Source organism: Anas acuta, chromosome 28 (genome assembly GCF_963932015.1).
Source record: "Anas acuta chromosome 28, bAnaAcu1.1, whole genome shotgun sequence".
NCBI classification, from domain to species: domain Eukaryota; kingdom Metazoa; phylum Chordata; class Aves; order Anseriformes; family Anatidae; genus Anas; species Anas acuta.
Window position 1 is genome coordinate 602,150 of NC_089006.1, and position 20,372 is coordinate 622,521.

The 20,372-nt window shown below is 59.8% G+C and overlaps 1 protein-coding gene across 7 annotated transcripts; it reads right to left on the reverse strand.

Annotated features, from left to right (window-relative positions):
* Positions 1 to 1,192: 1,192 nt before the first annotated feature.
* PI4KB (phosphatidylinositol 4-kinase beta) lies at positions 1,193 to 20,308 on the reverse strand. Of its 7 annotated transcripts, none has more exons than XM_068662795.1 (13): positions 17,888 to 19,437; positions 17,430 to 17,591; positions 14,348 to 15,293; positions 8,823 to 8,867; positions 5,373 to 5,600; positions 4,979 to 5,206; positions 4,674 to 4,783; positions 4,040 to 4,144; positions 3,246 to 3,369; positions 2,891 to 3,156; positions 2,585 to 2,717; positions 2,125 to 2,245; positions 1,193 to 1,585 (listed from the first exon to the last, which is right to left on the reverse strand). In XM_068662795.1, exons 1-13 carry the CDS (start codon positions 17,953 to 17,955, stop codon positions 1,404 to 1,406), a joined length of 2,718 nt encoding a protein of 905 aa, XP_068518896.1. In that variant the 5' UTR covers positions 17,956 to 19,437; the 3' UTR covers positions 1,193 to 1,403. The 7 variants fall into 7 exon arrangements, with proteins under 7 accessions (XP_068518896.1, XP_068518897.1, XP_068518901.1 ...); XM_068662796.1 differs by having other exon boundaries at positions 17,430 to 17,555; positions 17,888 to 19,436; XM_068662800.1 differs by lacking the exons at positions 17,430 to 17,591; positions 17,888 to 19,437 and adding an exon at positions 20,151 to 20,308.
* Between the last annotated feature and the right edge of the window lie 64 nt (positions 20,309 to 20,372).

Consider the following 20,372-nt stretch of genomic DNA (forward strand, 5'->3'; position numbering starts at 1 on the left):
AACATGACAAATAATTAGTGCTAAACAAACAGACTCAGGACGTCGGAGGCTACACACCGGTGCACTGGGCAAGGGAACGGCACCCGGAGCTACGGACACGGGGTGGGGATGGGGGGGGGCAGCTGGTGGGGCTTCGCCTTCTGACCAGCAGGATGGGCTGGGGGGGGGGCAGGGGGGTGCTGAGCTCAGACCAAAGCACCGGGGCCAGGGGAGCAGCCAGGCTGTGGGTGCCCTTCCCGGAGCCTGCTGCGGTTACGGCCTCAGCGCAGGAATCCCCTTCTCCTTTGGGCCTTCCTGGGGTGCCTGCTCCATCCTCCCGCAGGTTCCCCCGCCCCAGGCTGTGCCCGGCAAACTCTGGCCCGGTTTGGGGGGAGCCAGGGCAGCACCGGGCACTTTGCTCCTGCCCCTTCCCCGTCCCATTGCTTCTGGTGAAACCCTCTGCAGGGCTCCCCGGAGGAAGCCGCCTTTGCCAGCTGTGTCCCGGCACTCAGCATGGGCACAGCAGATGTTACTGCAACAGGGAGGGCAAAAGCTTCACAGTCCCAAATCGCTGGAACAGAGTCAAAACAAAACAAAAAAAAAAGGAAAGAAAGAAAGAAAGAAAAGGTGCTCAAAAGGAGCACGAGGCAATGCAGACGCCCCAGGTGAGCGCCAGCCTCAGTGAACCCCAACCTTGACGTACCGGTGGTGGGCGATGGGGCAGGTGCCACGGGACGAGGCAGGAGCAGTGACCTACGTGCAGTGGTACAACAGGACCCTCACCCCACAAGGTGGGGGGGACGGGGTTGTGAGACACAAAGAAAGGGGCTGAATAACGCAGAGGCTGCAGTAGGGGAACATGCAGGGCAGGGGCCGTCGGGATTCCGCTCCGCTGCATTCAAGTGGTACCAGCTCAAGTCACATCAGACGCTGAAGGGTGGGGTCGGTCCCTGTTCCCCCCCTTCCACCCCCAGCTCCTAAACATTTCCGAGATTGTGGGAGCATTCACAGGGCACCAACAGGTGTAATACTGATGGGAGGAAGAGGTGGCTGCATGAGGTCTGGAGCTAACCCAATGTCCTGAGGCCCTTTGCTGGCTTTTGCCTGGCCATCACCAGACTCGGCGGGCGCATCACATCAATGGTTACCGCATCATCCTTTATGCTTTGATTTTTCACAGGTAGGATTTTTTTGTCTTGCTTTAACTGCTTGGTTTTGTCTTGTTTCTTTGCTTTGTTTGTTTTTTTGTTTTTTTTTTTTTGAGAGTCTGGCAAAAAAACAACCATCCCCAGGAAGATGCTGAGACTCAGCATACTTTTACCATTGAGGCCCAAGACCTCTTCCCCGGAGAGGGTGAAGCTCAGGCCCAGGCTGGGCGCCACGGTGGGCGAGGAGCTGTTCTGGGAGCGGGCGGCCCGCTGCCATCACATGATGCCGTTGGTGAGGTACTGGAAGCCATCGTAGAGCTTGGTGGTGATGGAGCGCATGCTGCCATCCACCATCTGCTCGACGAGCAGCTGCAGCTGCTCCTCCGTCATGTTCATGTGGAAACGCTCCTTCAGGTTGCGGATGGTGCTCGAGCCGTGGAAGCAGGGGAGCTGTGAACCTGCAAGGCAGGAGGAGCAGGGTTGGCAGGGGGGAACTGGGCTCCAGAAGGGCTCTGCGGCCTCCAGCGGGGCTGCTTCCCTTGTCGCTGGCTCTGAGGCAGGTTTGTGGCACAGGCGTTGCCTCACCGCTCTCGGCCGGTGGCCAGGGTTTACCGTATCCCGCTGATGCAGAGCACTGGGATATTTAGAGCTTGTTCCTGCACTGCAGCAATGGCATCCCCCTTCCCTTAGGTGTGTGTCAGGCTCCCCGAGGCACACTGATGCTTGGCCCTTAACACGGGCACATTTCTGCCCCCTTCCTGCAGTTCCAGCAAGGTCCAGGAGCCCTTGGTGGAGCCCACAGGCCCCAGCAGGGCTGCCCAGAGCCTCCTGAGATATGAGACCTCCCCCCAACCTCTCCCAACCCTGCCAACTCTCCTCCAAGCACCAGGGTTCACCAGACTTTTTGGGGCGATGCTCTGTGCAGCCCGCACCCAAAGCAGTTTGGCTCACACATGCCCCCCCTGGACCCGGCTCCAGGGCCCCCAGATCGCCGTACCTTGCTGCATTATCTCCACAATCTGCACAACTTTATCCATGTGCTTCCGGGCAGCGATGAGACCCTGCAGCATCAGCATCTTGTAGTAGTTGAACATGTCCCCGTCTGGCCCACCCATCACCTGGAAGGCAGAGGCAGGGTGGGTGGAGGGCAGTGGACGGAGAACTGCCAGGAAAACGGCATGCCTCGAGCCGAGGGACTGCCAGCAGGAGGGGCACAAGGAGATCTGTAGGGACTTTAACTTCTATGAGTGAACCCACGCTGCAAAGAAAGCACCTTGAGCTGTTATCTTGGGATGATTAAATCTTGGAGCTGGGTCCCAAGAACAACTCAGCTGAGGCTGAAGAACTGGCCAAGAACCCACTGGTATCAACCCAGCCCTTTGTCCCCGCTGCCAAGGTTTGACTGCACCTCCCCAGCACTGCGAGCACCCTTTGCCACCACGTTCCCGCTCACTCACATCCACAAATTCAGTGGTGAGTTTGAAGGCAGACGTCTCAAAGCCAAGATTCCTGGGGGAACTGGAAAGGATGAACCCAAAATCGATGTGGATGATGTGTCCATCTGCATCCAGCAAGATGTTGCCGTTGTGCCTGAGCAGGAGAGGGGAAAGCCTCCATTAAACCCCAAGTGTGCGCATGGCCCCCGCCTGCTTCCTCCCAGGATTTTCCTGCCGCACGCAGGGACGACAGGAAGAATCCCGGCAGAACACACAGCTCTGTCAGCAACACTGCGACCAGTCCTGTGCTGGGGTGTGGAGACTCACCTGTCCTTGACCTGCAGCAGGTAGCACACCAGGCAGTAACCAGCACAGCTCTGCACAAAATTCCTCTGGGCCGTCAGGAAGGATTCGGTGTTGTAATTGCCATGTTCCTGCAGGAAATAATCCAGCAGCGACAGCAAGGATTGCTTCTTGATTTGGTGGATGGAAACAGCATTCACAACCGGCTCAATCATGCCGCTGTCGGCGGAGATGACGAGGATTTTGTATGGCTTGATCCAGAGGGGAACACGCTCCTGCTCCCAGATGGACTGCAGAGAGAGCAAGGAAAGCTCAGTGCCCAGGGCGTGAGGGAGGCCCCGTGCGGCCATGGCCCCCGGCAGCCCCTGTCCCATCTCACCTGCAGCTGCTTGAGGACCTGGAAGGCGAGCAGCTCCTGCCGCAGGTCGTCCCCGCACTTAACGATGACGGAAAGGAGGCGCCAGGAGGGGAGGTGGCCGTACGGGGACCCTTCCCTGATCCTCCTGTGGAGAAGGACCAAGGGTGAGAATGTGAGGAAAGGGAGAGAGGCAGCCCACGGGCTTCCCATCGGGGATCTGGGGGCAAGGACAACCTCTGGAAAAGCAGCAGCTCGCTTTGGACCACAGCAGAATGAGCTCTGTGGCCCAGGACTGCAACAACTGCACCCTGAGCCTTGACCAAACTATGGGGCAAACTTTGCCTGCACCACAAGACATCTCGGAGGAGTGCAGAAGGGAATGTGCTCTCCTTGAATCCCACTGCCCTCCGTCAGAACAACACCGATAAACCCTCCCAGATCCGTAGAGCACAATGCTCTCCCTCTTGCTCAAGGAGAAATTTGGGGGTTGGATGCACAACTCTGAGGCCAGGAACAGAAATGAGTTTATTTTGGGATGGGACAAATCGCTATGCCATAGAAGAAGCCTATAAATGCCTGGTCAAGCCCCTCAAAGCCTAGTGCAAGAACAGCAAATCTGCCATGGATTTTCTCCCTCCTGCAGCACAGCCACTGCTCCCTGCTCTCCGCCTCCCCATTCACCGTGTCCTGAGCCAAGGGCCTCACACTGAGTTATTTACAGGGCAAATCTCAGAGCCACATTCTGCTGTTTGCAGGGCACACAAAATCCTTGCAACGCCGTGAGCAGCCCGGTGCACGCAGCCCCCTGGCCCTACCTGACTTTCTCCTGCCAGGGCTCCTTCAGGGCGACCGCGGACGGGTCCTCGGGGTCCCTCTTGAAGGCCGTGGGGGTGTGCGCCAGCTGCTCCGAGAGTCGTCGCCTGCAGGACAGAGCCGGTAAGCAGCGAAACCCCCGTGCTCGGGGTGCACGGTTCGATGGGAAGTACCATCCCCACGGGCACCCAGAGCCTGATTCAAAGCACCTCCCAAAGCTCACGAGTTCAACCTGGCTTGGAGCAAAATGCAAACCAGGGCCACGTCCTCCCCCTCGCCAGTGGGAAAGGAGCCAGGACACGAGCACAGCCGCAGGGGCTGAATGAGGGGAGCAAAGAGTGCGATCCGTTAGGGAAGAGCTACAGCCGGGGTCTCAGGGAGGTACAGCAGGAGTCTCCCAGCAGCTCTTCAAGCAAGCATGGGAGGATTATTCCAGCCCAAAGCCTCTACTTAGGGCTCTCACACCCTGCCACCACTGCCTAGCACAGACCCTGCTCAAGCCGTGCAGATGAGTTTTCTCTGGGAGTCTACCAGGCAGACTATGCACCCCCCATTTTTTCCCACTTGAACTAAGACCAGCCTCCTAACCTCCCCCCCCAGCAAAACAAATGGGTGCTCTCAGCACGCCAGCCTCACCTGATATCTCCAGCAGCTATGAACACGGGCTCCCTGCTCTCCTGGCTGGTGATGCTGTCCACGGAGAACTGGGAAATGTTGTCACAGCTGTTGGTGTGAATCTCCGGCAGCTGGGAGGGGAAAAACGCGAGAGGTGCAATGAAGCAGCAGCATCTCTACACATCTGCACCACAAGGGGCTGCCCCTTCCCGGCAGGAGCTGGCCTTGATCGCCGCCTTCAAGGGCCTGCGGTGCTGGATCCCAGCAGCAGGATGGAAAGGGCACCGTGCTGCGAGACAAACCCTGCCCGGCACGCCCGGCCTCACCTCTACTTGCAGCTCCACGATATCGTCCACGGACCAAGCCTCGTCGTCGTTGTCATAGTTGGGGACGGTGGTGAAGCTGCTGGTCCGCTGCTCGTGCGTGATGCCGCACTCGGGGAGGTTCTCGGCTGAGCGCGTGCTCCGGATGCGGTTCTCGGGGATCCGGGCAGGCACATTCGCTGTGTCGAAATTGTCACATTCAAGTACTTCCACGTAGATTAAGTAAGGAGCCTGGGGAAAGCAAAACCCACCGTTACTGGGGCGTGGGCTCTGAAGGGGCCCGGAGGCTGAAGGATGCAGCACGGCGTTCTCTGGCCGTGTGGGGTGCACGCAAAACAAAAGGGGTGTGCTGGGGACAACCCGCCAGGAACTCTTCTCCCGCGTGGACCGTGCTCACCTTGTCCTTGGAGTTGAGCACGACTGCCTGCGTGTGGGGCACCCGCACTACGTGATGGTCGAAGCCGGCCGTCGGGAGCCAGGCACGCGCCGGCAGCTTGTGGTTCAGCAGCGACAGCTCCGAGATGAGCCGCTGGGTCTTCTGCTCTTTGGTCGGCAAGGTGGCCAGGCGCTTCCCGATGGCTATCAGGGACTTGATGAATTCTCTCTCGGGAGCAAGTCTGACAGGCTGAAAAGTTGTAGGGGAGGAGGGCAGGGGGGAGAGTGTTATAAAGGTCAGTAGGACACTGGATTATTTTTTTTCTTTATCAGGCTCTGCAATCTAAAAGCTCCGGGATGAACTCTGGAGAGCAACGAAGGCTCTTCCTGTCCCACCCTGCCTGCTCTCAGATGATGCTCCCGCGGCCGGAGGGACGGGCTCAGCATCCGGCTGCGGGGCAGGGCAGGATCCAAGCGCTTCCCCTCCCGCCGGGGGCCCGGAGATCCCCCCCGGCCCCAGGAGCTGCTCAGGGTCCCCAGCGCTGCCCCGCGGCTCTGGCGAGCCCGCAGCCGGCAGAGGGAGCGCACCGCAGCCACGGCCTGACTGCGCTGGCTTCTGTCTGTCCTCACCCCAAGGCCTCCATCGGTTCTCAATCCAACCATTTTGCAAAGCCCAAACTGCAGCTTGAGCAGCCCCTCTGGTCCTCGAGCCACCCCGTGCCCTGCAGGTGAAGGCCGGCTCTCTGCTCCGCTGTTCACAGCTGAGCTTCCAAATCAGAACAATGAATGATTGTGGCTGATTTCGCCATTAAGGATGCAGAATTAAACTTGCAAAGTGTTCACTGCACAAATCATGCTGGAAATGCACATGCAAAAAGCCATGGAGCGTGAGAAAAGGAAGCAAAGAAAAACGTCGGAGAGCCGTGAAAGGTTACGCAGCAAAATAAAGAAATGGTAGAAGAGGGGGGAGGAGGATCACTCCAGTCGTTCCCTTTTGGGAAGGGGCAGGTGCCAATTGGTTTGGCTGTAGTCCACGTCAAAAATCCTTCCAGACTCAGGGCTGAGCGCTGCCCCTTCCTCCAAAGTGCTCCGCTCTCCCTCCTGCCTTGCTCACACGTGCAGCAGAGGTGCCCTCGCCTGGCGGCCCAACGCACCCTCGGCCTCTGGGGCCGTTTTTCTCGGATGCGCTTCACGCGGTTTCTGCACGGAGCAGAGCAGTGTTCTGGAGGTGCTCAGCTCCTTCCAGCACCGCTCCTTCCTCGCCCACCACAGGCTGCTCCCGGGAGGAATTGCTGCGCTCCAGGCACGGAGGTTTCCGAGCGTGACCTGTACGTGACCGGCGGCCCCTGAACGCAGCCAGGTTTCCACGCATTGCTCATCCCAGCAGAGTAACTCACTGAGAGTCGCTGTGGCAGGAGGTTGGGATGGTGCCCAGTGGGACAGGCAGCAATTCAAGGTGCCCGCATGGAGCAGCAGCCCAAGAGCGAAGTCCGTCCTGGTCCAGGGCAGCATCGATCTCGGTATCAGCAGCAGCGATCAATCTGCTTCCACAGCACGCAGAGCGAATCCGCACTGCTCCGGGATCCCCAGGCACTCGTGAAATGCGCGGTTCTGCCATCTGCTCCCTGTCGTGCTGGGACGAGCAGTCCTGGCCCTGGGCGCACCTCGTCCGCATCCAGCCCACGTTCAGCACCTCCACAGTCGCATCCACACCTCGGCTCCTTCAGCCAGGAAGACGTGGCCAGCAAACGGCCTCCCGAGCCCACCCAGCCCCAAACGCGTCCCCACCAAACTCTGCTCCAGCCTTTTGTGCTCCAGGGGCTGAGCACAGGGAGCTCCGTGCCGTTTCGCATGCTGCTGCGGAGAGCTGGCAGTGGTGGGAAATGGCAACAGCTGAACCCGGGGCAGCCCTGACCTGCAGCAGACACGCACCTTGGCTTCCCCACGGAGCTGAAGAACGCCAGGCTGGGGCTGCATCGGGGTGGTAACAACACCAGGCTCTTGCAGCCGAGCGAACAGGGAGAAGGGAGATGGTTTTCCCTAATCCGACTACCCAAAGGACCAGGCTGTCACTCCGAGCCAATGTAAATATTGATTTTCTTCCATTTACTTTTACTTCAGCAGAACATTTCGCTGAGTTTTGTTTTTTTTTTTTTGTTTTTTTTTTGAAGGCCGTCTCCCTGCCTTCACCTGACGCTCAGGTGCCTGCAGCAGGTTTATGCGTTCGCTATAAACGCTTGCAAAGAACCCCGAGTGCTGCAGCCATGGTCAGCCGTGCTCAAGCACCTGATAAATGACCAGGGTTCGCAAAGCCTGGAAGGGAAGAGCTCCCAGACAAGGGAGAGGGGCCTCTCCCTGTCCTTCGCAGCCCCAACAGTGGAGTTGGAAGAGATGGAAAAACGTAAGGGGGGAGCCTACAGCAGAGGGGGCTTTGAGATAGAGCCTCGGGTCCATCCATGGCTGCGGATTTTCTGCTTGCATTTGCTGGCAGCGTGCCCCTTGCAGCGCTCGTGCTTCTTTCTGGAGGCACTGGAGGACTTGGGAGGAAGGGGAGCCCGGCACACATCCCGCAGCTGGAGCTCACCACGCAAAGCCTTTCGGGGGGATGTGGAGACGCGAGGCACTGCGCCTTGCTGCCTGGGGCTGTGCTTTTGATCATGGACTACATGCTCGAGGTGTGGAAGCCCACTAGAAATCCCAAACGGAGAACACACGCACTGGGAGGAGAGCGACACAAATGAGAAAGGTGCCGGTGATTCAAAACCAAAAGAGATTCGATTCAAAAGAGCGGTCTGCTAGGGAAACACGGGGGTTTGATTGAAAGACCGGAGTGCAACGAGAAAGAAGGGAAAAATGATTGGTGGAAGAAGCAAATTAAATCCCATCTGGCAGAGAACTTTTAAGTAAAATTCAAGGAAACAGCATTTCCTCTTTCATCTGCTAACGACGTGATGCAAAGGTCAGCGAATGCTCAGGCAGAACTGGGCAGCATCAGCCCGGCTGCTCCCCTGCCTCCACGGCTCGTTTCCAGCACGAGGGTTTTTCTCTCTCCCTCGCGGCCTTTTTTAAGCGATGAGCAACCGGGTCAAACTCCCAAGCCCCTGGAGGCTTTCTGGTTTGTTTTAACCAAACCGGTCCAAGGAAATTTGCCCAAAGCTCCGTTTCAGCCGGCGTTTCCCTGCCGAGCAGGGAAAGGTCCCATGCGAGCGGCGCCCCGGCGAGCGCTGCTGCCCGCGCACGGGGCAGAGCCGGAGCGCATGCACAGGCGCTGGCAGAGAGAAGGCTTGCTTTTCCCCAAACCAGGCTCAAGCAGTGCAAAAAAAAAATCGTACGTTACGGGACGGCTTGGTGTCAGCGCTGCTCGTGGTGCACGGCCAGGCGCCGGGGTTTAGTATTTTCATGAGACAGAGGAAATGCTGCTGTAACACGGAAGCCAGGCAGCCCAGGCGCAGGAACAAAACGGGCCACTTACGGAACAGAATGATTTATCAAGGCTTTCCGTACTCGAGGAGAGCTCCTGGGAAATGGATGGAAGGGATTTTGGTGGCAGGTTTTGGGTGGCGGTGGTGGTTTGTTTTTTTTTCAAAGGAGAGAGAGGAAGGAGGGAGAGGGGGGGAGAAAAAGCGAGAGTTTAGCTCCAGGTTCATAACCATCCCCTTTCACTTTGTTCCTCCCCGTGGCAGCATCGCCACCTCGACTCCTGGCTAGGGAGAGGCTCCTCCGAGCCTCAGCCACGAGCCCGGCAGGCGATGGATGCTCCCGGAGCAGCGCGACCTCCAGCATCGCCCCGCGGCCCTGGGACCCCACAGGCAGCAGGGCTGTTGATATGCACTTTTGCTACATGTCCCGAAACCACAGCTTTTCCCCATTTTCCTCCTTCATTTTGCTACCTGGAGCGGGCTTGCAGCTCTTCTGAGCTGGCTCAGAAGCATTGCTCAGTGGAGCCCAAAGGCCAAACCTGTGAGCTCTGCAGTGCCCTGCTGCAAACCCATAAATCCTTTATTTTCTTACAAAAAGAAATAGTAACGGTGCTTCACCCCCTTGAGACCGGAGTGCAATTGATTTGTAAAGTTCCCTTCCCCAAAAGAAACAAACAGGTCTGTTTTTAGCATGTTAATTACCGGGATATGCTAATTCCATCAGGCTTAATCTTACCGTAAGCAATAATAGCATTTCAATTAATAGCTTCCTCATGACCACATAAAACAGCCCCTAAGAGTGCTGAGACTGGGCAAAGCTGACCGAGGGAAAAAATAAAAAATAAATAAAGGGTTTGCTTGCAAACCGAGTGAAAACCATGGAGGCCACAAGCCTCCATGCGGGAGCTGCGCAGCTCAGCGCCCAAGCCCCCGGCACAACCTCAGCCTAAACCCGCTCCCTTCCCCTGCAGAACAAGGCTGCAGGAAAGCCCACGGCAGCCCCAGGGGCTCAGCCACCGGAGGCTTTCCTTGAACATTTCATATTTTGGGCTGGCCCACCCAAATTCGGAGCATTATTTCTGGTCGGTCGTGGCCCTCAGGAGCTCTCACACCCGTTTGTGATCCCTGCTCATCTCCTGGCGGCTTTGCACTGGGGCTTTGAGGCGCAAAGGCCGAGGTTCTTGGTGCTTCCAAGACTTCAGGGCTCTGAGCACAAGTTTCTACCCCGTACACAGCAGCAGAGCAACAAAAATAACTTCAGCACTCCTTGTAAAGCCTCCGAAGTGAGCTCAGCACTCCGTGCCCTGCAGGGATGCTTTCACTTCCCCAAATCCCCCCCAGAAGGGCTTACAGGGCCCCTAAAACCCAACACCAAACCTTCTGGTTCCTGCGGATGGCAGTGTTTTGTGTCTTAAAAACAAACAACAAAAAAGAAACAAAGCAAGGCAGCTCTTGAGAGCCACACCTTGCATTTCGGGGAAAGGCAGGGCTGTCAGCTGCGAGACCCCCAACCAGGATGCCCAGGGCTGCCCCACGGCCAGGGGGAGGCGGCAGGAAGCCCCCCAAACCCCAAGGGACAGGAGAGAGGCCGAGCCTCTGAGCCCTGACCAGGCTGTGGGGCCGGGACGTCCCCAGCAGCCATCCTGCAGCCTGTCGGTGTGGCTGCAGGGCAGCGGGGCAGAAACGAGCCCGACCAGAACAGGCACTTTCACCTGAGGTGAAAGGCCAAACTCCTCCACACCCTGCCTGCCGGAGCCAGAGCCAGGAGTTAAGAGGCCAAAGACCTGGGTAGATTGCGATGGGAGGAGCGAGAGGAAAGCTTTCAACCTCGAAAAACTAAAAAAAAAAAAAAAAAAAAAAAAAAAAGCAGCTTTCCAATTCAGAAGTTGCTTGCAAGCACACAGGCTGATATGTGAAGCTGTGCAGAAATGCAGACGTAAACAGCTCTGCATACGAGCCCTGACTGCTCAAGATCCTGCTGCTGATGTGGCTGCTAAAAAAAAAAAAAAAAAAAAAAAAGAAAAAGAGAAAGGAAAGCAGCAAAGCAGCAAAGCAGCGCTCCCCCCAGCCCCCCAGCCCGCGGGCAGTGCTGGCGGCGTGGGGAAGCTCTGCTCGCGGCGCGGCACTGCAGGAGCTGCCGTCACAGCGCTCCCTCCCTCCGCCAACCCAGATTCTTACCCGATTATTCAATTAGCAGCTTTCTAATTACAGGTTTTTTTCGCTTGACTAGTGGAACCGGCTGAGCCGAGCGTTTCTGTTCGCACGGCCTGCCCTGCCTCCAGGCACCGCAGCATCCTCGGGTCCGTCCAGGCGTCGCATCCAGGCGCAGGACCTCAGAACCCGGGCGCATCCACAACCCCAGGACCCCCCCAGGACCCAGCACCCCGGCACCAACTCCTCCGGCCGCAGCCAGGGGCCGAGCTACGGCGTGCAGGGGGAGATGAGGGGCCGAGGCTTGGTGCCTGCATGGGGCTGGCGGTGCTGAGCCGGCCCGGCAGGAGAACTCGGGGCAGGATGCAGAGGGAAGTGTCTCGCACCCAGCTCTGGCTCCAGCTCAGAGGGGAGCCGCGGGGTTTCAGCCCTGAAAGGCATTTTCCAAAAGCAGCACCAGGAGAAACGCTGAGAGGGGGTGGATGCGGAGCGCGGTGCTCGGTGGTCCCTGCCCGGTGATGCGAGCCCAGGCTCGCGGAGACCTCGCTGGCGGAGCGAGCCCTGGCCCTCGTGTGCCTGCTGCTGGGTGAGAACGGGGCTGGCGTGGGGGTGAGCGCCGCCGCTGCTGCTGCTCAGCACCTACCTGCAGAGGAACTGCTGCAAACGTATTTGCATGCTGCAGAGGAAGCCTGATCTGTCTGCACAACAAATCCCCCCACGCCAGCACTGGGAGAACTCTGCACCTTGCAGGGCTTGCTGCAAAGGTGTCTGGAAGAGGTTTCATTACAAAAACAAAACAGAACCAAAACAAAGCAAACAGCAACAACAACAAAAAGCCACCACCAACGGAACAAAACCAGCCAGGCTCAGGCTGTGCACTCTGGGGTCCCCTTGAGGCACCCCCCAGCCACTCTCGGTGCCAGGAGTTGATTTTTCCTCCTCCCAGTGGGATCTCGACCCCTGTCTCAATGTCTCGGGCACTGACAGCAGGGACACGGCAGCACCCAGAGGCAGGAGAACCCCCAGACGAGCAGAGACGAGCTTTTACTGCTGCAAAACCTCGAGTTTAAGAGGGGCTGGGGAAGGAGCTCAGGGCTGGTCCTAGCGCGACCCCATCCGTGCATCCGATGGACTCTTGGACCGAGGGAAAACCACCTGTAGCTCAGAGCAGCCCGGCACGCAGGGCACTGCGGGTCTCCAGCACGGGCAGTAACACCGAGCGCTTAAACACCAGCCCCAGGAAGCCGGGTTGGGACATTCAGAGGCCAGGAAAGCTCTCACGGCGCCTCGAGTATCCCCATCGCTGCGCAACGTTTAAACAGCTTGCGTGGCCTCTGGATCAAAATACGTTTCAAACATTGCCAAGAGAAACTATTCTCGGCGCTCCTTTCATCTATAATTTATGTAAAGCTTCGGTTTCCATTATTCGAGCAGCTGCAGCCAGCGTGAGCATGAGACCTCCGCACGTCCTGCCTTCCAGCAGCCAGTTGTTTCCAACCGTGCAGGTCCCCGTCCCCATCCCCTAACGCCACGTGCCCTGCGGCCGCCCGGGTTTTGGCCCAGGAGCAGCAGCGGGGCGTGGAGCAGGGCAGGGTGGTTTTAGCTTGCAGCCAGCCAAAGCATTTCCAGCCTGGCTGACTGACGCTTTGCAGCTCTGCAACCTCCGTCACAGCCATTTCCCAACGTGCCATCCCAAAATTTCGTGCAGGCAGGAAAGCACGCGGCCCCTTCACCGATTTACAGGACAGCGTGGAGCAGAGGGAATCTTGGGCGAGGCAGAAAAGCCAAGAAATCTTCCCCCATTACGAAAACCGTCACGAGATCCCCGTGTCTAGACGGAGCAGCGGGGAAGTCAGCTGGCAAGGTCTCAGCACGAGGCGGGGATGACCCAGGGAAGCAAACGCCTGGAGCGGGGTCTGGGTGGCCGGGAAAGGCACCAGGAGCCTGCTCCGAGCCGGCTGAACCGTCCCGGCCAGGCAGGGCCAGGGGAGAGGCGCTGCTGTGCTCCGAGCACCGGCTCAGCTCCCCCGTCCTCCTCTCCCACCCCATGCCCAGGTCTCAGCCTGGCACCTCCCACCCCGTTGGGTCGATGCTCATGCTGAGCCCTGCAAAAAATCCTGACTGTTCTTCCAGCTTGATGCCCTCCAGCCCCACATCCGAGGGTGCCGCTCACCCTCCTGCTCCAAAACTCCCTGTCAGCAGATGCACAAAGCGAGTAACCCGCATTCTCTTTGGGAGAAGCTCTGCTCAAGCACGGGTTTGCGCTCAGCACCTTGGTACGGAGGCTCCCGCACGCACCAGTACCGCAGCTCAGCACCAAAGCCGAAGCAAAGCTGCGTGGATAACTTCATGACACCGAACAGCGAGCGCTGCGAGGCCCACGGGAGCGGTTCAGGTTTGGTGACACACGCACACCCGAGTTAAATCCTGGCTTGCTTCGGCTCTGAACTGCACCAGCCCCCAGCCCTGCAAACCGGCAGGGTCCCCCCTACCCCACACAGCCCCTCCGGCCTCCCACTGCCTCGGAGCGGTGATAAAGCAGCAGAAATCAAAAGCTGAGCTCACGGTGGAGCAACGGCCGTAGGAGAGCGCCGTGGCCTGTTTATCCCTGGGGGGCCCGGGGTGGGAGCAGCAGCTGCAGCCCCCCAGGAGCATCCCCGCACGCCCCGAGCCCTGGGCAGCAGCAGCAGCTCCCAGCCCTCCGCTGCCCAGCACCCTTCCTGCAAACAGGCCTGATCCAAACAGGTTGGGACAGGGAGGAAATCAGATTTCCAGCAGGGATCGGATGGCTTTAGATTGCAAAACAGACACCAGCTTCAGTTGCCCAAGTGGGGTGGGAATTCAGCGGCGTAGGAAGCAGCTCAGCCCTGCTAACCCAGCTCTTTGCTTTATCTGCATCTCACATCCCCCCTTCCCCTCGCACCACGAGAATTCCCCCTTCAGAGCCTCAGCTTCCTCGAGCGAAACCAGAGGAGCGGCACTCCCACGCTCACAAAGTGCCTCCGAGCCTCCAGATGAAAGCAACGTCTCCTCGAACCCGGCTTTCTATGGAAATGAAATTTCAGAGAAACTCTGCCCGCACCTCCCTCCCCGGTGATCCCCGCGGGGAGCGCTCGGCGCGGCAGGGACAAGCTGTGGGGCCGGGGAGGGGAATGGCTCGGGATGGGGGGGCTGCGGGGAGCCTCTGAGCCCCCAGCCCCGACGCCAGCCTGTGCCAACACACACTGCACACCAGAGCCGGGCCGACGGCTCTCCTCCGTGTGAATTTTACGGCCAGCTCACTAAAAGACAGCGGCATCAAAGCCTCCTTTGCAGCTACCCGGACAGCAATCCTGCAGCAGAGGAGCCACGAGATGAGAACCAACCCCCGAGCGCGTCCCTGCGGGCACCCCCTCCCAGGCCGCGTTTCGGAGAGCCCCACCATTACCTCTTCCTCGCTCTCGACTTTGGGATTGCTGGCTGTGCGCTTCAGATTGCTGCTCAGGCTGATGGTAACCGTGGCATCCGACTTGGACCTCTGGTGAGTCCTTTTGGAAGGAGACAGCCCCATGTCGGGCGCTGGGCTCAGGGACGGCAGCTCCCTCTTCTTGTGAGCTGGCTTCAACTCGTCCGAGAGGATGAGTTTCCGCAGCTTGGTCCCACGGGAGTGTCGCTGGGTGGAGATGTGCATGTCCGAGGAGTAGGCGCCCAGCAGCAGGGCGCACTGCAGGGAGAAGTTGATGCTCTGCCGGCAGCGGTGCACGATGTAGGGCTTGATCGCGTCCCCCACATCCTCGTCCATGTGAATGTACATATTGAGCAGCTGTGGCAGGTAGAAGTCCACCTCCTCGTTCCTAAAGCAGAACAACCTATTCCCAATGTAAGCCTGCACACCAGGTTCCTTTGAATTGTACAAGTATGAAATGGCCATGGAGATATCAAAGAGTTTGGACTCAAAGAGCCGGAGGAGCCACGACTGCTTGGCAGAGTTGTTCTTCTGCCGCTTGCGGGCGGTTTTCACCGTGTTGGCCGTGGTCTCATCCTCCTCCTGGATCTTAGAGGCTGTGCTGGGCAGATCGTCCAAGCACCTGATTTCACAGCCCTCCACGACGTCTCCGTTGGGCAAATCCACAGCAGTCCGCGGGGCGCGCTCCGCCTCGCTGCCATCAGCTGCTTTTGTCAAGCTGTCCGAGGAAACGCTGTGCATCAGCTTCACTTTCTCCAGGACCTCCTCGCAGGCCTTCTTTGCCACCTCGGGGTCGATGACCGCCAGCTCCCCGACGCCCTCGGTGATGACGCTGAGGGACGTCCCGCCGTTCCCCTGCGGCGCGGAGCCGGGCGCCGGGTCTCCGACGGAGTCTCCCATAGCAGCGGTGGGTCTGCACGCTTCAGAGCTGAAAAAAAAGACAAAAAGGAGTCAGGGACGCAGGCTGCGTGGGATAGAGCTTCTAGGCTGAAGGTGGGAAAGCAGCAATCCAGTCTGGGACGCACATCTGGGGCAAACCTTCCCAAAAAGGCTTCGTCTAGGCAGGATGGACCCAGGTGGCCAACCCAAAATGGGAACGCCAAGGTGGCTGCTGGGGTTCTAATGGTCGTACTGGTACCCCTGCCACCCAGGCCTGAAAGAGCTGCAAACATCCATCAGCCACTACAACAAATTCCCCTGTTACCATGACAATAAAAAAACTGAGCAAGCCAAAAAGAGAGGGGGAAAAAAACATAACCACATCACCAGGTTGCTTTCTGTACGCCAGGAAAGGAACGCCGCGATGCTGTGTGGCCACCTGGGGGATTAGAGGGTCCCCGGCCGGGTTTATCCCGTGTGAAGGCTTTACCCTGCATGAAGCTTTCACCTTCACCTCCCCTCTGGGACCGATGCTGACAGCACCGACGGGGTGCTCTGAGGGTGAAATTCCCCGACCGTCCTGGCCAGCGCGCGCAGCTCCGGAGCAAGATCCAAGGTTTCGTCGTGGCCCTGTTTTCAAAGTCCAGGCACTAATGCCCAGATTACGCATCCTTGCCAATGATTAGCGCTTAATTGCGCTTTAAAAGTAAGATAAATGCAGGACTGAACACGCTTCCTGGTTTCCCATCTCGATAAGAAGAGCAGCCGCGCACCTCTATGGATAGCCAGCAAGAATAAAGAAGGCCAGTGCCAACTGAAATCGCCCTCTAAAAATAAAATAAGGCACCCCATTCACTCCAACATCATTACCGCGGCTCTGACTGCTTCCCTTTATTGCTCACACGATCCAACAAGACAGCTCGTGATCAGCAGCAGGGCACAATGCCTTTTACAAATGTTAAGCGCTGCAAGCAGATTGCCAATTCCCTCCTGCTTTTCATGTCCAGCACGGTGGAAAAAACGACGGTCTTTGGAAGAGAAGTTCACCGAGCAATTTTCTGCCTCTGCTCGCCCCGCAGCCCCCAGCCCCGATTTTGCCACAGAAACCGTGCCAGCAGGTCCTTGCAGCAAGGCTCTTCCCCGCTCGTTTAATGCCCTTGTTTTATCTGCTTATTTGTGCAGGCGATTACAGCTCCAGCCCCGGCCTGCAGCACAACCCCTCGAGGACGAGCGCTCCACAGCGAATGCCGGCTCCCGGGGCTGCGGCGCCTCGTTACTCCCAGCACAATTCCTTCTGGGACCACCGGCAGTGGGGACGCCGCTTTACGCCGCGCCACCTCCCTGGCAGGCTAATTAATTAGGGCAGCAGCGCGCCGGGACGAGCGGCCAAGGCCGCTATCTGGGTCAGTGCCGGCGCCGTGGCGAGTGGAAACACCAGCAGCACAGCCAGGTGCACGCGCTGGCTTCCAGGGACCAGCTTCCTCCTCTTGTTTTAGAAGCACTTACGCCCTAACGAGGCAGTGAAAGAGCCTGACCAAAGTTCAGCACTTTGAATTAATATGAATAACATCTTTCACTCGGCCCGCACAGCAGCACTGCACAACATTTTCCTCTGTGCTTGCCATTCCCTTTGGTCCAAATCCCACATGCTTCAAATATTTGTGGTCATTAGATCCTAAAGACCCTGCGAGCACAAGGAAGTTGTTTTTCCTTCTCGGTGAGTCCAGCACTGCCCCACGAGAGCCCACACGATGCAATTTTTAAATGAGCACTGCACCAGCGAAGAGGAGAGCCTTCAGCACGACCCGGGCAGGGGTCCCCTTGCCAGCTTTGCCCCTTTCTTCTTCCTTCTCGTTCGACCCCCCGGGCAGGATGTAAACCCGCTCTGTGGGTGATCCTGTGAAGGTTCACCAAAAAACACCGGGCAAGAGGCAACCCTGCCCTCCCTCCTACCGACCACGGAGGGGCCCGAGGGGCACAGGAGGCCTCGTCCCAACCCCCAGGAGAAAGAATATTTACATTCTCCTTATTTCTGTAGCCTGGCGGCCTCAGACAGGCAGAAGCCCCGGGTCTCTGCCGCACTGGTGAGCTGCAGTTCTGGATGTCAAACCCCCACGGAACAGGCTGGGTCCGAGTTGGCATCTAAACCAGGCTCACACAATTCCTCTCAATGCTTTTGAGGCACCTGTGCTTCAAAACGCAGTCGCTGCCAGCGCTGACTTTCCCACGGCCAGCCCAAAGTCCCAAATTCTTCTTCCAGGTTGATCGGGAACGTGACGCTCGCTCCGCCGCCGCCCCGCAGTGCTTTGCGCTGACGAAGGGACAGCCCGGCAGAGATTTGTAACTGCTGAGTGGGTTAAACTTGGATTAAGGACCTACGCAAGATAAATCCACCCACGGGCCTGCAGGGTTACCTCGGCACCACGGGCACGGCTGCGGAGCCAGCGCGCCGCGGTTTTGTTTTGCTCTTCAGCCCCCCCGGCACTTCCACACCCGGCTCCTCCAGCGACATCCTGGCAGCGGGGCCGTTTGGAGCCCGCCCAGGACAAAGCCCCGCTCCCAAATCCCCAGCAAGGGACTCCCCTCCCTGCCTCCTGCATTTCTCTGCGAGTCGCACCACCCTTTGCCAAACGTGCTATTTACCTCCCTCCGCAGCTCGGCGTGGCTCCCCGCTTCCAAAGCGCCGCTCTCAACGGGGCCACAAATCCCATCGGCTACACACAATGAAGCAACGCAGGCTGGAAAACAGGCTGAGCTGAATTCATGTGGCTCATCCTCCACCCACAGCCATAACGGGCCAAGTTTCTCCCTGGCGGAACTGCACCGAAGCCAGTGATTAAACACGAAATAAAGGGAAGCCCCCGTTAGCACAGAAACTGGATGAGGCAGCGACATGTCGCTGGAGCGATTCGGGCGCGCAGCTCCTTCAAGGAGCGACAAAAGCGAAGGGAGATCTCCTGGAACAGAGCTGTGGCTTTACAGGAAAGAAAAGTCTCCCTCCTGCCTGACTGGAATAAGAAATATTAGCCCTGGCAAACACCCAGAAGTGCAGGATGAAGCCTCGCTAAGACATCTGGTCCCTATTACGCTGCGTTACTTTTTGTTTTGCTCAGCACTGACGGCCTTCTACATCTTGCTCTGCCTTGGGGAGGGCCACGAGTTAGGATGGAGGCACGGAGCGCATCGGAGCCGTGCCATGGGCCGAAGGCTCCCAGTCCCCTTCACTGCATTAAGGGAAGCAAAACACAGCTCAGGGCCCCCCTCCGGCTCCCTGCAGGCGCAGCAGCTCCAGCAGGCCCAGGGGCTGGGGAAACTGAGGCACAAAGGCGGTGCCAGTGACTCGGCTCACCCCGGGCAGATCGGCAGCACGCTACGAGCTGCCCTTTAGCGGGGGCGAGAAATTCTCGCTGGGGGAGGCTGCTTCCTCTTTCAAGCCCAAAATCCCCTTCCAAGAGCCTCAGCGCCGGCACAGCCGGATCGCCGCCTGTGTTTCACACTCGGCTGAACCAGATTCAGCCCATGCACAGCGCGCGTGCCCCGGTCTGCTACAGAAACAGTGAAATACCAGGCTCCAGACACCCCGAGGACAGACCGCCTGTAAAGCTGCCCCACTGCACGGCAGCGCCGCTTTGGGGCTTTTTCCCCAACAAAAAGCAGCTTCGCTCCTGGAGGATGCACACCACGGAGCCCTGACACACCTGCCCAGCAGCTTTCTTAATAAAAACAGAGAGCTGCCGGCGATGCTCCAGTGGAAGCAGCAGCAGCCCAAGCAACTGCAGAGGGGCAGCCTGAGCTCACTGACAGCGCCCTGTGGCTCCCAGAACCCCTAAAACACCTGAAATCAGGGGACTGCCGTGACAGTGCCCTGCTCCAGCTCGGCCTCGCGGGGCTCCGGGACAGCTGCGACGCCAGGGCTGGCACAGAGCAAACGAGGGCTCGCTCCCAGAGCTGAAGTCCGCAGCACAATGAGAGGCGCAGCAGAGAGGAGCTGCGGGACGGCTTCAACAGCTCCTGGGCTCCTGCACGGGGAGACGCCGCGAGCTCCCTGCTGCAAACATCCCCCCACGGCAAAGCGCTCCCGCTTCTGGCTTTGTGGCACCTTTCCTAAGCACCCGTCCTGCCCGCCCGGCCTTCCCGACAGCTCAGCACCGCTCCCCGCAGCCCCAGGTGGGGCCGGGAGGTGCCCCGAGCCGTGCCCCGAGCCGTGCCCCGAGCCCGCTGCGAGCTGTTCCCCCGCTCCTTCCTCCTCCGCAGCTCGCACAGCCCCGGGCCGGGCCGAGCCCCGGCGCTTTGCCCTGAACCCAGCTCCTGCCCCCGCCTCGCCTCGGGACTGCCCCGGCCCTTCAGGAGCGGGGCCCCCGGGGCTCAGCTCCACCGCCCCGTCCCCAGCACGCCCCACACCGGGAGGCCCCCCACGGGCACCGGGCGCCGCCTCCCGGTCCCCGCCACCCCCCACGGGTCCGGGCCCCGCTTCCTCCCCGCCGAGTTCCGCCGCGGGGCGGAGAGAATCTGGGGGGGGGGCGGGGGGAGCCGGGGGTTCCCCGCGGGAGGCGGCCCCGGCGGGGGAGCGCCCCCGGGGCTGGGCAGGGCCCGGAGCGCCCCTACCTGCTGCGGGGCCGCCCCGCGCCGCCGCGTCCCGGGGCTCCGGTGCCGGTGCGCGGCGCTGTCCGGGAGCCGCATCCTGGGCCGGGGCGCTCGGTGCCGGCTGTGCCGGGGAGGGCGCGGGGCTGCGGGACCGGGACCGGGAGGCGGCGGCTCGGGAGCGCCGCGCGGCCCCGGCTCCCCCCCGGCCTCCGCGGCGCGGCCGCTTCCGACTCGGGCCGGAAAAGCGACGCCGGGCCCGGCCCGGTCCGGCCCGGAGGAGGGGGGCGGTGGCGGGGGGGGGGGGCGGCAGCGCCGGGCTCACCTGCGCGGGGCCGGAGCCGTGGCGGTGCGGGAGGGGCCCCGCGGAGCGGCGGCAGGCGCAGGCCCCGGCGGCCCCGGGCTGCCCGGGCCGAGGGGGCGGGGCCGAGCGCGGCGGGGCGGGGCCGAGCGCGCCCCCTGGCGGCCCGGCGGCGCCCCGAGAGCGGAGGGGGCGGGGCCCAACCATGGGAGGGGCGGGGCCTGACACCGAGCAGGGCGTGGCCTA